At 41.5% G+C, this 14,335-nt stretch overlaps 1 protein-coding gene across 3 annotated transcripts; it reads left to right on the top strand.

The window, feature by feature from the left end:
- Positions 1-273: 273 nt before the first annotated feature.
- Positions 274-14,098, top strand: LOC108713444 (calcitonin gene-related peptide). 3 transcript variants are annotated; one of them, XM_041589677.1, is made up of 5 exons: positions 274-345; positions 1,125-1,220; positions 3,427-3,558; positions 10,474-10,659; positions 13,883-14,098. In XM_041589677.1, the coding sequence occupies exons 2-4, from the start codon at positions 1,135-1,137 to the stop codon at positions 10,631-10,633; spliced, it is 378 nt and encodes a 125-aa protein (XP_041445611.1). In that variant the 5' UTR covers positions 274-345; positions 1,125-1,134; the 3' UTR covers positions 10,634-10,659; positions 13,883-14,098. The 3 variants fall into 3 exon arrangements, with proteins under 3 accessions (XP_041445611.1, XP_041445610.1, XP_018112499.1); XM_041589676.1 differs by having other exon boundaries at positions 10,471-10,659; XM_018257010.2 differs by lacking the exons at positions 10,474-10,659; positions 13,883-14,098 and adding an exon at positions 8,736-9,633.
- Positions 14,099-14,335: the final 237 nt, after the last annotated feature.

Genomic DNA, 14,335 nt, shown 5'->3' with positions numbered 1-14,335 from the left:
TTACTTTTCATTAAATGTCTGATACACTCTCCCTCTCTCTCTCCCAATGACATCAATGCAAATTGGAGTGGCACATGGCCAACAGACTAGCAAATTTTGTGAATGGGCTTCTCAGCGAGTGCAGTGACGTCATTGGAACGTTGGGGGTCCCTTCCCCTCCTGCGATTGGTCAGAAACCTCACCAGAAGCCTGTGACTGGCTGGAAACTAGTGATCACACGCCTACACACTGTCACCCAGGCGCTAGATATAAAAGCTTTGGAGTCTCCATTGAGGAGCATTGAGAATTGGACACATTAGTTGAATTATCCATTTTTACTGCAACAAGAGGATTGCCACTGGGCTGGTGAGTACCTTCCAACCTTCCAACCTCTGCCGTCATGTCATCCCTCCCATTGGGGTTTTTATTCTGTTTAATTTACAAAAAAAGGGTCGATTGTTAAAGTTAAATCTTAATGGGAAACGATTGAGGGCTACAATTAAATGAGGAAAGAGCTTCAATTACTGATTTAATTGGTTATTGACTTGGCTTCTTCCAAGGTCTATAGACACTGGCCGACCAATAATGTTAATGACGCCAATTAGCTGTTATTATTTATGACATTTCCTCATTTTCAATCAATGCTCATTTTTAACTTCTATCTATCTATCATCTATCTATCTATCTATCTATCATCTATCTATCTATCTATCTATCTATCTATCTATCTATCTTTATTGTATTCTATTTTATTTAAGATTTATTTTTCAGGAAACCAATTTTGTTCCTTTGCCTTTGCTTGGCTATAAGATAATTTGGAATATTATTTACAAGCATCTTAGTATCACATCTAGGACTGGGATATAAGGGGGTTAAAATCCCACAAAGTGTCTTTTTTTGGGGGGGTACCTCTTTGATCTGTTGCAAATGGTGAAACAGTTTCCAAGTCTATGGTGGGATCACTATGCAAATGCGAGTTGTACAAGGAGCTGGACCCCACTTATTCAGAGTCTTTGTGCCTAAGAGCTGCCTCTGGAAGATGAATAGTTAACAATAGTGGTGGTGGTGGGGGGGAGGAACTGATGGGATCTTGGATAAAAGCCTACACCACTCCTCTATATATGCATTTGTATATATTTTTGTAGGGTGGACATTATGGTTGCATTGAAGATCTCATGCCTGCTTGCTGTCCTAGCCTTGGTACTTTGCCAGATGCCCAGCTCACATGCAGTGCCTGTCAGGTAAGGAAGGGATGATAGTGCCCCCTCTCCACTGACACCTCTGATATCTCTAACCTATTACATTGGAACAGTTTGGCCAATCTGATTGACTGTATCCGAGCAACTACTGGAACCCCAATGCCCCCTCTATAGTTACATAGTTACATAGTTAAATTGGGTTGAAAAAAGACAAAGTCCATCAAGTTCCAACCTCTCCAAATGAAAACCCAGCCCCATACACACACCCCTCCCTACTGTCACATAAATGATATATACCCATATCTATACTAACTATAGAGTTTAGTATCACAATAGCCTTTGTATTATGTCTGTCCAAGAAATCCTCCAAGTCCCTCTTATAGTCATTAACTGAATCATCACCCGGCAGTGCATTCCCCAACCTCACTGTCCTCACTGTGATGAACCCCCTACTCTGTTCCTTTAAATGAAACTTCTTTTCCTCTAGTCTGAAGGGGAGGCCTCTGGTACGTGATTCTCTTTATGGGTAAAAAGGTCCCCTGCTATTTGTCTATAATGTCCTCTAATGTACTTGTAAAGTCTAATCATGTCCCCCCTCATAATTTAACTCTTCCCTCCCTCTAACCAGTTTAGTTGCACTTAGTCTCTGCACTCTCTCCAGCTCATTTATATCCCTCTTAAGGACTGGAGTCCAAAACTGCCCCCATACTCCAGATGAGGCCTCACCAGGGACCTATAAAGAGACACAATTATGTTTCATCCCTTGAGTTAATGCCCTTTTTTATACAAGAACTTTATTTGCTTTAGTAGCCACAGAATGACACTGCCCAGAATTAGACAACTTGTTATCTACAAAGACCCCAAGATCCTTCTCATTTAAGGAAACTCCCAACACACTGCCATTTAGTGTATAACTTGCATTTATATTATTTTTGCCAAAGTGCATAACCTGCATTTATCAACATTGAACCTCATTTTCCAGTTTGCTGCCCAGTTTTCCAGTTTAGATAAATCACTGTGCAAAGTGGCAGCATCCTGCATGGAACCTATAGTTCTGCACAATTTAGTCTCATCTGCACAATAACTCCTGGACCCCAGGCTGTAGGGAAACCAGAGTGAACTTAGTTACCTGAACAGTAAAGTGTCTGACAATTATATCACTCCCAATGGTCACTGGAACATGTGGGCTCAACTAATCTGTATCTCACACATATATTGATATTGTACATCAGTCAGGAACCCCACTGTCCCTCTATACTCCTGCACCCCCAAACCTTGGGATAATGATCTGTATCTCACACATATATTGATATTGTACATCAGTCAGGAACCCCACTGTCCCTCTATACTCCTGCACCCCCAAACCTTGGGATAATGATCTGTATCTCACACATATATTGATATTGTACATCAGTCAGGAACCCCACTGTCCCCTCTATACTCCTGCACCCCCAAACCTTGGGATAATGATCTGTATCTCACGCATATATTGATATTGTACATCAGTCAGGAACCCCACTGTCCCTCTATACTCCTGCACCCCCAAACCTTGGGATAATGATCTGTATCTCACACATATATATTGATATTGTACATCAGTCAGGAACCCCACTGTCCCTCTATACTCCTGCACCCCCAAACCTTGGGATAATGATCTGTATCTCACACATATATTGATATTGTACATCAGTCAGGAACCCCACTGTCCCTCTATACTCCTGCACCCCCAAACCTTGGGATAATGATCTGTATCTCACACATATATTGATATTGTACATCAGTCAGGAACCCCACTGTCCCCTCTATACTCCTGCACCCCCAAACCTTGGTATAATGATCTGTATCTCACACATATATTGATATTGTACATCAGTCAGGAACCCCACTGTCCCCTCTATACTCCTGCACCCCCAAACCTTGGGATAATGATCTGTATCTCACACATATATTGATATTGTACATCAGTCAGGAACCCCACTGTCCCTCTATACTCCTGCACCCCCAAACCTTGGGATAATGATCTGTATCTCACACATATATTGATATTGTACATCAGTCAGGAACCCCACTGTCCCTCTATACTGCTGCACCCCCAAACCTTGGGATAATGATCTGTATCTCACACATATATTGATATTGTACATCAGTCAGGAACCCCACTGTCCCTCTATACTCCTGCACCCCCAAACCTTGGCATAATGATCTGTATCTCACACATATATTGATATTGTTGTGTTGTCACATTCAGACCTGGGCTGGAGGCCACAGCAGAGAGAGTTGCAGTCAGTGAGTATGAAGCTCGCAGGTTACTCAGCGCTTTAGTGAAAGAGTTTGTACAGATGACGGCAGAAGAAATGGAAGAAACAAATGAAGGAAACAGGTACAGACTGGCAATGAAATAGTGAAATGTTTTATATTGTGTGACAGATGCACCAGTACATTATTTTGCAGGTCACATGACAGATAAACAATAGGAGTGTTGCACAATACAGAGAACAAGCAATGTAACAACTTGTATCACTGAATTCTGATTTTCTTGCTAAAATGGAGTTGATTTCGCTTGCTCATTGGTTGCTATTGGTAACTGCCCATTTAGCACAAATGGCAGAAAATGAACCTCTATGACTATATCTATGACTTTAGCTCATTTGATCTCTTCATGTGTTTCTATATATAAATATAAACTGTAAATACTGCAAGTTACCACTAGGTGGCGCATGTAGCAAAAACCGATCAGCAGGTAAAACTTCAGATAACGGCATTGCTGGAAAGACTCATGTGAGGGGCAGGTTTGTGTTGTTACATCAGAAGCTGCTGAATTCCATTTTGGGAGAAAAGTCTGGTTAAGGCAATTGGATGTCTTTTTTGTATCTATGAGGGAGGGGTGTAAGTGTAACTGGTGTTTGTGGGGGGTGTTTATTTGGAGTGTGAGCTCTGATTGGCCAGGAGTATATATGGGGGGGGGGCAGTGACAATTCTGATATGGGGGAGAGAATCCTTTTCCCTTCCTCTCTGGTAAATCTCAAATATTGTTGTAATTTAAACTTCTGACTCTGCAGAAATAAGAGCTGATTGGGCAGTTGATTTCCTCATTCTGTTCCCACTGACCCCCCAGAGTAACGAGTAACAAAACAGAGAACATGTGACACTTTCTCTCTTCACTCACCCCCCGTGTATTTCTCCCCCCCAGTCAACTTTTTCATTCAATTCTCTGATCTTTGTTTCCTCTGGTTATTTTTTAGTCTTTTTCTCCCCCCTCTCCTTTTCCTTCTTCCCATATTTCCTCTCTCCATTCTTTTTATTCTGCTCTTTCCTTTTCTCTTTTTACTTCTTACTTCTTTCATTTCTTTTCCAGGTTTCACTCCTCTGATTTACACTTTCCTCTTCCCTTTTCTTTTTTCTCTTCCCTCAGTTCTCTCCCTTCTGTTTCTCTTGGTCCCGTTTCTCTCTCTTCTCTCTCTACTTGATTTTACTTTCCTTTTCCTCCTTTTCCTGCTTAAACTTCTCTGCTTCTTCTCTCACTCACTTCCTCCTCCTTCTGAATCTGCCCCCCCACTCAATTTCTCACTTTCTCTCTGTTCTCTTTCCCCTTCCTGCAATGTTTCTCCTTCCCAATCTCCCTCCTCATTTCCACTCCCCCACGTTCCCTTCTCTGTCTTTTTTATGTTTATTTTGGTTTCCCTTCAATTCTCCTTTCTATTCCCCCCCATACCTGACCCACGTGGGCATTTTAGTGTCGGTGCCTCCGGAAAGAGTTTATTGTTCTAATGCAGGTTATTGTTATTTCTGGGAGATGTCTCATTTCATCTAATGTCCCCTTTTTATAAAGGTGCCCAAAATATCACAATCTCATTGTTGAATCTACTCAAATACAAACTCCACCCAAAGTGATATCCCAATATCCATTCATTCACTTCTCTGCACTGCTGCCTCTGACTCCTGATACAACTTCCCAATATCCATTCATTCCTCATTCTCACTGGGTTTATAGTTCTGTGTAACTGTCCTTGTGTCTGACCCTTTCTCTGCACTGCTGCCTCTGACTCCTGATACAACTTCCCAATATCCATTCATTCCTCATTCTCACTGGGTTTATAGTTCTGTGTAACTGTCATTGTGTCTGTCCCTTTCTCTTCTCTGCACTGCTGGTTCTGACTCCTGATACAACTTCCCAATATCCATTCATTCCTCATTCTCACTGGGTTTATAGTTCTGTGTAACTGTCATTGTGTCTGTCCCTTTCTCTGCACTGCTGCTTCTGACTCCTGATACAACTTCCCAATATCCATTCATTCCTCATTCTCACTGGGTTTATAGTTCTGTGTAACTGTCATTGTGTCTGTCCCTTTCTCTTCTCTGCACTGCTGCTTCTGACTCCTGATACAACTTCCCAATATCCATTCATTCCTCATTCTCACTGGGTTTATAGTTCTGTGTAACTGTCATTGTGTCTGTCCCTTTCTCTTCTCTGCACTGCTGCTTCTGACTCCTGATACAACTTCCCAATATCCATTCATTCCTCATTCTCACTGGGTTTATAGTTCTGTGTAACTGTCATTGTGTCTGTCCCTTTCTCTGCACTGCTGCCTCTGACTCCTGATACAACTTCCCAATATCCATTCATTCCTCATTCTCACTGGGTTTATAGTTCTGTGTAACTGTCATTGTGTCTGTCCCTTTCTCTGCACTGCTGCTTCTGACTCCTGATACAACTTCCCAATATCCATTCATTCCTCATTCTCACTGGGTTTATAGTTCTGTGTAACTGTCATTGTGTCTGTCCCTTTCTCTGCACTGCTGCCTCTGACTCCTGATACAACTTCCCAATATCCATTCATTCCTCATTCTCACTGGGTTTATAGTTCTGTGTAACTGTCATTGTGTCTGTCCCTTTCTCTGCACTGCTGCCTCTGACTCCTGATACAACTTCCCAATATCCATTCATTCCTCATTCTCACTGGGTTTATAGTTCTGTGTAACTGTCATTGTGTCTGTCCCATTCTCTGCACTGCTGCTTCTGACTCCTGATACAACTTCCCAATATCCATTCATTCCTCATTCTCACTGGGTTTATAGTTCTGTGTAACTGTCATTGTGTCTGTCCCATTCTCTGCACTGCTGCTTCTGACTCCTGATACAACTTCCCAATATCCATTCATTCCTCATTCTCACTGGGTTTATAGTTCTGTGTAACTGTCATTGTGTCTGTCCCTTTCTCTGCACTGCTGCTTCTGACTCCTGATACAACTTCTCAATATCCATTCATTCCTCATTCTCACTGGGTTTATAGTTCTGTGTAACTGTCATTGTGTCTGTCCCTTTCTCTGCACTGCTGCTTCTGACTCCTGATACAACTTCCCAATATCCATTCATTCCTCATTCTCACTGGGTTTATAGTTCTGTGTAACTGTCATTGTGTCTGTCCCTTTCTCTGCACTGCTGCTTCTGACTCCTGATACAACTTCTCAATATCCATTCATTCCTCATTCTCACTGGGTTTATAGTTCTGTGTAACTGTCATTGTGTCTGTCCCTTTCTCTGCACTGCTGCTTCTGACTCCTGATACAACTTCCCAATATCCATTCATTCCTCATTCTCACTGGGTTTATAGTTCTGTGTAACTGTCATTGTGTCTGTCCCTTTCTCTGCACTGCTGCTTCTGACTCCTGATACAACTTCTCAATATCCATTCATTCCTCATTCTCACTGGGTTTATAGTTCTGTGTAACTGTCATTGTGTCTGTCCCTTTCTCTGCACTGCTGCTTCTGACTCCTGATACAACTTCCCAATATCCATTCATTCCTCATTCTCACTGGGTTTATAGTTCTGTGTAACTGTCATTGTGTCTGTCCCTTTCTCTTCTCTGCACTGCTGCCTCTGACTCCTGATACAACTTCCCAATATCCATTCATTCCTCATTCTCACTGGGTTTATAGTTCTGTGTAACTGTCATTGTGTCTGTCCCTTTCTCTGCACTGCTGCTTCTGACTCCTGATACAACTTCCCAATATCCATTCATTCCTCATTCTCACTGGGTTTATAGTTCTGTCATTGTGTCTGTCTGTCACTGGCTTTGCAGCTGGTTATCTAGTATGTTCCTCACTGCTGGTTCTGACTCTTGAAGCAATGTAGCAGGACATGTTTAGATATACACACATATGGTATAAAGGCACAAACACTGTGTCTCACACACAGACACACGGCAGTGAAACACTAATAATTGTGCAGCAGGTTGATGTTATGGTTCAATAAAAAGTCACTGCAGAAAGGACTGAAAATACTTAATTGTCTGTTTATTCCCATAATAACCCCAAAGTGGAGAGGAAAAGCTCCCTGGAGTTCATTGGGGTTTGGTGAGGTTAATTAAAGGGATGTGTGAGAGTGAGGTAGGTCCTTATTCCAATAAAGGATGGGGCCGGGGGTCTGAGTTCCTCAGTCAGTCGGTGCATGAGTCGGAAGCAGCATGGATTATGCTAATTGTAGCCCCGCTCGCCTGCACTGCAGCCATGAATAATAACTGGGCGGATCCCTAATGCACTTAGTAGCAATGACTTCATTCATAGAGCGGCCAGATCAATGGCGGAGCATGCGGAGAATACTAATGTGCCCTCCAGCACGATCAGCATGCCAGTCACGTGGCACAGGGCGTAGGGACACCCTCAGTCTAAGTGCCAGGCATGCGCCTGCAGCCCCAATGCATGTTGTACCCTTCCCAGAAGAGCATGTCACTAAACTGTGTACTAAACCCCCCAGAATTAAAGGGGAAATTCACCTGATTATTAACTTTTGGTATAATGTAGATCAAGGTTGGGAAACTGCTGCCTCGTCCCTTTAATACCGACCCGTGTGGAATCTACATGCTACATGGCTGATTAGTAATCCATTGTGGAGACTGTACTGTTTCTAAGCAGCCCTGCAGCATGGACATATCATATCGATGAGGCTGCAAGTCTACTCAATGCATAATAGATGCTGTTGGTCTACAACCCTCAACTAGAAGTTCTAGTTCAACTTCCTTGATACAGGCATTGATAGTCTAAGGAAAATTGCACTTGGTCTTCATTTGGCTTTTTTTTTTTAGTTTCCAATTTCGGATTAAAACTTTGACCCTAGTGCTACGGTGACTGATCCCAGCAACCAGTCATTAGGTCCAGTGTCAGCAAGATGGTTGCTGGGGTCACTGACCCCTATTTTGGAAAAGTATTATAAAAAAGTTCTAAGAAAAGAAAGAATAAAGGACAATCTCCCACATGATTAAATCTGGAATTTGCAATTGACTTGATTTCAAGGTGAACTTTCCCTTTCCCAGGCAGCCAATGGCAATCCCTGTGCTGGGCACCTAACAGTGGGTGGGGAGGTGAGCCAGTCTGTGACCAACGATGCCTATTAGGATAACAAAACTGGAATGTGATTGGCTCAGCTCTAAGTGGAGGGGCGGGGCTATACTAGCACAAGAGCATGGTGGGAATGTTGTGATGCATGACGTTGGCATGGGCACTGAGCTTTGCCCTGGCTTTCTTCTGGCATGTTCTTTTTTTGTTTCCCTCCCTCTGCAGCCCGGATAGATCCATTTCCAAACGTTGCTCCAATCTGAGTACTTGCGTCCTGGGGAAACTGTCGCAGGAGTTGCACAAGTTGCAAAGTTACCCTCGTACTGACGTTGGTGCTGGTACCCCAGGGAAGAAGAGAAACATTCTGCCCAACATGGACAGTGACCGTTACAGCAACTACGGGGAGCAGTTTGACCATAACTAGTGCACACAGCCCCTTTATTCATTTTGTCTTGTCCTTTTTTCAATTGTTGCATGTGATTTTGTTTCCTGATTCAGCCCCGGACACTAACACCCCCCTGACTGGGATCTCAGATAGAACTGGGCACCAATGGCAATGTAGTCAAATCATAAGAGTGTGCCCCCCCCCCCTATAGTCCACAATCATTTTGGGAATAGAGCCAATAGACATTTGTACCCTGAGACTGCAAGTGATCATATGGAATATGTGTGTGTGTATCTATCAATCTGCATACAATCACACACCTGCTGCCGCCAATAGATCCATATTCTCACGCCTGACCATGCAATTAATCAATAAACCTATTTTTCTACAAGTTATAAGGATCTGATGTTTTAATTGAGGAGACAAAGGGTAAATAAGGAGCAGTTGGGAGAGTGAGGTTTTAATTGGAATTTATTCATGGGCCGAATATATTAGATTAGCAAATAATGGGATTCAATAACTGAGAGTAGGAACAAAGCCCTTGGCTCGGATATAAGTCACAATGTAACAACAGCAGGTAAGTCCCCGCCTCTTCTACTTCTTATTTCTATTGGCTGAAACGTCTGCTTTTACTCACCTGTATATCTGAAATATGTTACTTCTGTACCAATTCTTGTGGTTTATAGAGAGAGAGAATAGACAGACACATAGATGATAAGACAGAGATAGGTAGACAGACAAAAAGAGAATGACAAAAAGGATAGATAGATAGATAGATAGAGAGAGAGAGAGAGAGAGAGAGAGAGAGAGAGGGGGGAGAGAGAGAGAGATAGATAGAGAGACAGATAGTTAGAGGATAAGACAGATCTATGTAGAAAGATAGATAGAGATATAGATGATAGATAAATAGATAGATAGATGATAGACAGGCAGAAATCGATAGAAAGTTAAACAGACAGAGCAATGGACAGACAGACAGAAAGAAAGAGAAGGATAGATAGATAGACAGACATTAAAACACACAGAAAGACGGAAAGATAGCTAGACAGACAGATTAGATAGATGATAGATACATGATAGATAGATAGACTGACTAATCTATAGATATAGATAGATGATAGACAGACAGACAGAGAGATGATAGATAGATAGATAGATAGATAGATAGATAGATAGATAGATAGATAGATAGATAATAGATAGATAGATAGATAGATAGATAGATAGATAGATAGATAGAGAGAGAGAGAGAGAGATAGATAGATAGATAGATAGATAGATAGATAGCGAGAGAGAGAAAGAGAGAGAGAGAGAGAGAGAGAGAGAGAGAGATGATAGATAGATAAATAGATAGATAGATAGATAGATAATAGATAGATAGATAAATAGATAGATAGATAGATAGATAGATAGATAGATAGATAGATAGATAGACAGAGAGATGACAGAATATAGAAGCTGTGACTTGTAGGTTCCTCTAGAGTAGAAGTGTAATACTCAGTGCAGCCAGAAGGGGGCGCAGTGTGTATGTGATGGGTTGAGGAGTTGATGGAATGTTCTGTTGGTTGTTCCCAGCAGTGTAACAGCCCAGAAGCGAGCGTGTAACACGGCCACCTGTGTAACTCACCGACTCGCAGACTTTCTGAGCAGGTCCGGGGGGATGGGCAAGAGCAACTTTGTGCCAACCAACGTGGGGGCCAAGGCATTCGGCCGACGACGAAGGAGCCTTTACTTCTAAAGCGAGGGAATTACATCAGGAATATGGTAATTTCACTCTCTCACATATTCAACTTGAAAAAGCAACTTGAAAATGGTCTGAAAGTTTCATATAATTATATTAGTTATCCATTAAATGTATCACCTTTATACCAACTTTTTGTTCTTTTTTTGCCCTGTGACTGGTACAACTTTACTACTCTCAGATATAAACTTGTCTCACTATCATTAATAATTATACGTGAGTATTGCTCTTCCCTCCCATCCACGTGTTCCTTTACTGTGACCCATTTATTCCCACTTTCTCTCCCATTGCTTTGCCTAATGCCCTCTGTGTTGCCTGTGCTCATATAATGTATAAGGAGAGATTCAGTCTATAACCTAAAATATCTGCAACGTGAAGGGAATGTCAGTTTCAGTCCTGCTCCATATAGTGTTGTGGCTTCTTTGTTCCATAACTGCCAGTTTATATATGACACTTTATACATGCTTAGATTTATAATCTGTATGTATAGAATAAGATCAAACTCGGGGACTGTTCCTGCTGAATTGTGCTTAGTACAGGGAATACCTATACTGCCATAGTTTTATGGATCTCTCTGTACAGACTATGAGCAAACTTAGGGGACTGTTCCTGCTGAATTGTGCTTAGTACAGGGAATACCTATGCTGCTATAGTTTTATGGGATCTCTCTGTACAGACTATGAGCAAACTTAGGGGACTGTTCCTGCTGAATTGTGCTTAGTACAGGGAATACCTATGCTGCCATAGTTTTATGGGATCTCTCTGTACAGACTATGAGCAAACTTAGGGACTGTTCCTGCTGAATTGTGCTTAGTACAGGGGATACCTATGCTGCCATAGTTTTATGGGATCTCTCTGTACAGACTATGAACTAACTTAGGGGCTGTTCCTGCTGAATTGTGCTTAGTACAGGGAATACCTATGCTGCCATAGTTTTATGGGATCTCTCTGTACAGGCTATGAACTAACTTAGGGGCTGTTCCTGCTGAATTGTGCTTAGTACAGGGAATACCTATGTGCCATAGTTTTATGGGATCTCTCTGTACAGACTATGAGCAAACTTAGGGGACTGTTCCTGCTGAATTGTGCTTAGTACAGGGAATACCTATGTGCCATAGTTTTATAGGATCTCTCTGTACAGACTATGAGCAAACTTAGGGACTGTTCCGGCTGAATTGTGCTTAGTACAGGGAATACCTATACTGCCATAGTTTTATGGGATCTCTCTGTACAGACTATGAGCAAACTTAGGGGCTGTTCCTGCTGAATTGTGCTTAGTACAGGGAATACCTATGTGCCATAGTTTTATGGGATCTCTCTGTACAGACTATGAGCAAACTTAGGGGACTGTTCCTGCTGAATTGTGCTTAGTACAGGGAATACCTATGTGCCATAGTTTTATAGGATCTCTCTGTACAGACTATGAGCAAACTTAGGGACTGTTCCGGCTGAATTGTGCTTAGTACAGGGAATACCTATACTGCCATAGTTTTATGGGATCTCTCTGTACAGACTATGAGCAAACTTAGGGGCTGTTCCTGCTGAATTGTGCTTAGTACAGGGAATACCTATGTGCCATAGTTTTATGGGATCTCTCTGTACAGACTATGAGCAAACTTAGGGGACTGTTCCTGCTGAATTGTGCTTAGTACAGGGAATACCTATACTGCCATAGTTTTATGGGATCTCTCTGTACAGACTATAATGAAACTTAGGGGACTGTTCCTGCTGAATTGTGCTTAGTACAGGGAATACCTATGCTGCCATAGTTTTATGGGATCTCTCTGTACAGACTATGAGCAAACTTAGGGGCTGTTCCTGCTGTACCTATGCTGCCATAGTTTTATGGGATCTCTTTTTCATTTTTTATTATTTGTAGTTTTTGACTTATTTAGCTTTTTATTCAGCAGCTCTCCAGTTTGTAATTTACATCTGTCTGGTTGCTAAGGTCCAAATTCCCCTAGCAACCATGCACTGATTTGAATAAGATACTGGAATATGAATAAGAGAGGCCTGAATAGAAAGATGAGGAATAAAAAGTAACAATAACAATACATTTGTAGCCTTACAGAGTATTTGTTTTTAGTATGGGGTCAGTGACCCTTGCTTGAATGCAGGAAGGAGTCAGAAGAAGAAGGCAAATCATACAAAAACTATCAAGAATAAAAAATAAAGACCAACTGAAAAGTTGATTAGAATTAACCATTAAAAGCTAACTTAAAGATAAACCGCCGCTTTAAGGAGGCATTGCTAGAATTAAAAGCTCTCTACACTCTCATGAAGCGATGAACTACAGGTATGGGATCCGTTATCCAGAAACCCATTATCCAGAAAGCTCGGAATTACATAAAGGCCATACACTCCATTTTATCGCTTGTCCTTGATCCCAACTAATATATAATTAATCCTTATTGGAGGCAAAACCAGCCTATTGGCTTTATTTCATATTTATATGATGTTCTAGTAGACTTAAGGTATGAAGATCCAAATTACAGAAAGATCCATTATCTGGAAAACCCAGGTCCTGAGCATTCTGGATAACAGGTCCCATACCTGTACAGGTTTGACACTATACACAAATGCTTAAAGTTCGACTCCAAATGGAAAATATTCTCTCATCCAGAGTATAGGAAAAAATTCAATTCTATCTTATATTGCTCCTTGGACAAGTAACTAGAGATGCACCAAATATCCAGGATTCAGATCGGGATTCGGCCGAATCCTTGTGCATGACCAAACCAATTTGGAATCCTAATTTGCATATGTAAATTAGGTGTGGGAAGGGAATCACAAAACATTTTTCCCACCTTTTCCTTTCCTGACCCTAATTTGCATATGCAAATTAAGATTCTTCTTTGGTTCGGTATTCGGCTGAATCTTTCACAAAGGATTCTGGGATTCGGTGCATCCCTACAAGTAACTCCAACGTGATCTAATCTTGTCTTTTAGTTTTTAAGTTTTAGCTTTAGTCAGTTTTAGCTGATTGATCTCCCCTATTTTTTATATTTTTATTTCGCATTTAATTTCGCTTCATTATTTACTGTTGTTATTGATATCATTCACAGATGTATTCTGCAACTTGTCCTAATGCTAATAAGCCTCTATTACTGTTTCATGCAATGTCTTAGAGTGTATGAAAGAAAATCAGATAAAAAGAGGAGAAAAAATATGTTATTAGGTTAACTTCCCCTTTAAAGTGTATCATTTTGCTGCATTCTCCAACACTCCTGTCCATTCCTTTTCCAGATCGCCATGCCAACGGGACTTCCGAGTCAACCTTCTTCCAGAAACCACATGCCGAGAGCCGAGCCAACAAAGCGCCCCGCATTCCGCTAGAACCCCATGATCCCATTTCCTTTTCGTTTGCGTTTTCGAAAGCACTTGTGTTACTCGCCCGACCAAGCGACCGATCATTATATTCCTTTTTTTTTTTTTTTTTCAAATAAAATGTCATGGCATCTAGTGAGGATTTCTATATAAATAATGTCGGACGCTGGGTGTGATGAGCAGCCTGACAATCTCGGGGATCATCCCCTCTAGAGGGGCGCCGGGGGCGTGTCTTTAATCAGATGGTGTTGTCGTGCCTTGATGTATCACGTGACTGATTGTACAGTATATTTAAGAAGAACAAAAACAAAAAAAAGAAAAATTCTTCAACATTGTATCAATTGTGAATTTCAGCAAGATTAAAAAAAAAGT

The sequence above is a fragment of the Xenopus laevis genome, chromosome 4L, assembly GCF_017654675.1.
Source record: "Xenopus laevis strain J_2021 chromosome 4L, Xenopus_laevis_v10.1, whole genome shotgun sequence".
Taxonomy (NCBI): domain Eukaryota; kingdom Metazoa; phylum Chordata; class Amphibia; order Anura; family Pipidae; genus Xenopus; species Xenopus laevis.
Note: the sequence above shows the minus strand (reverse complement) of the source record. Positions and strands in the feature narration are given on the sequence as shown.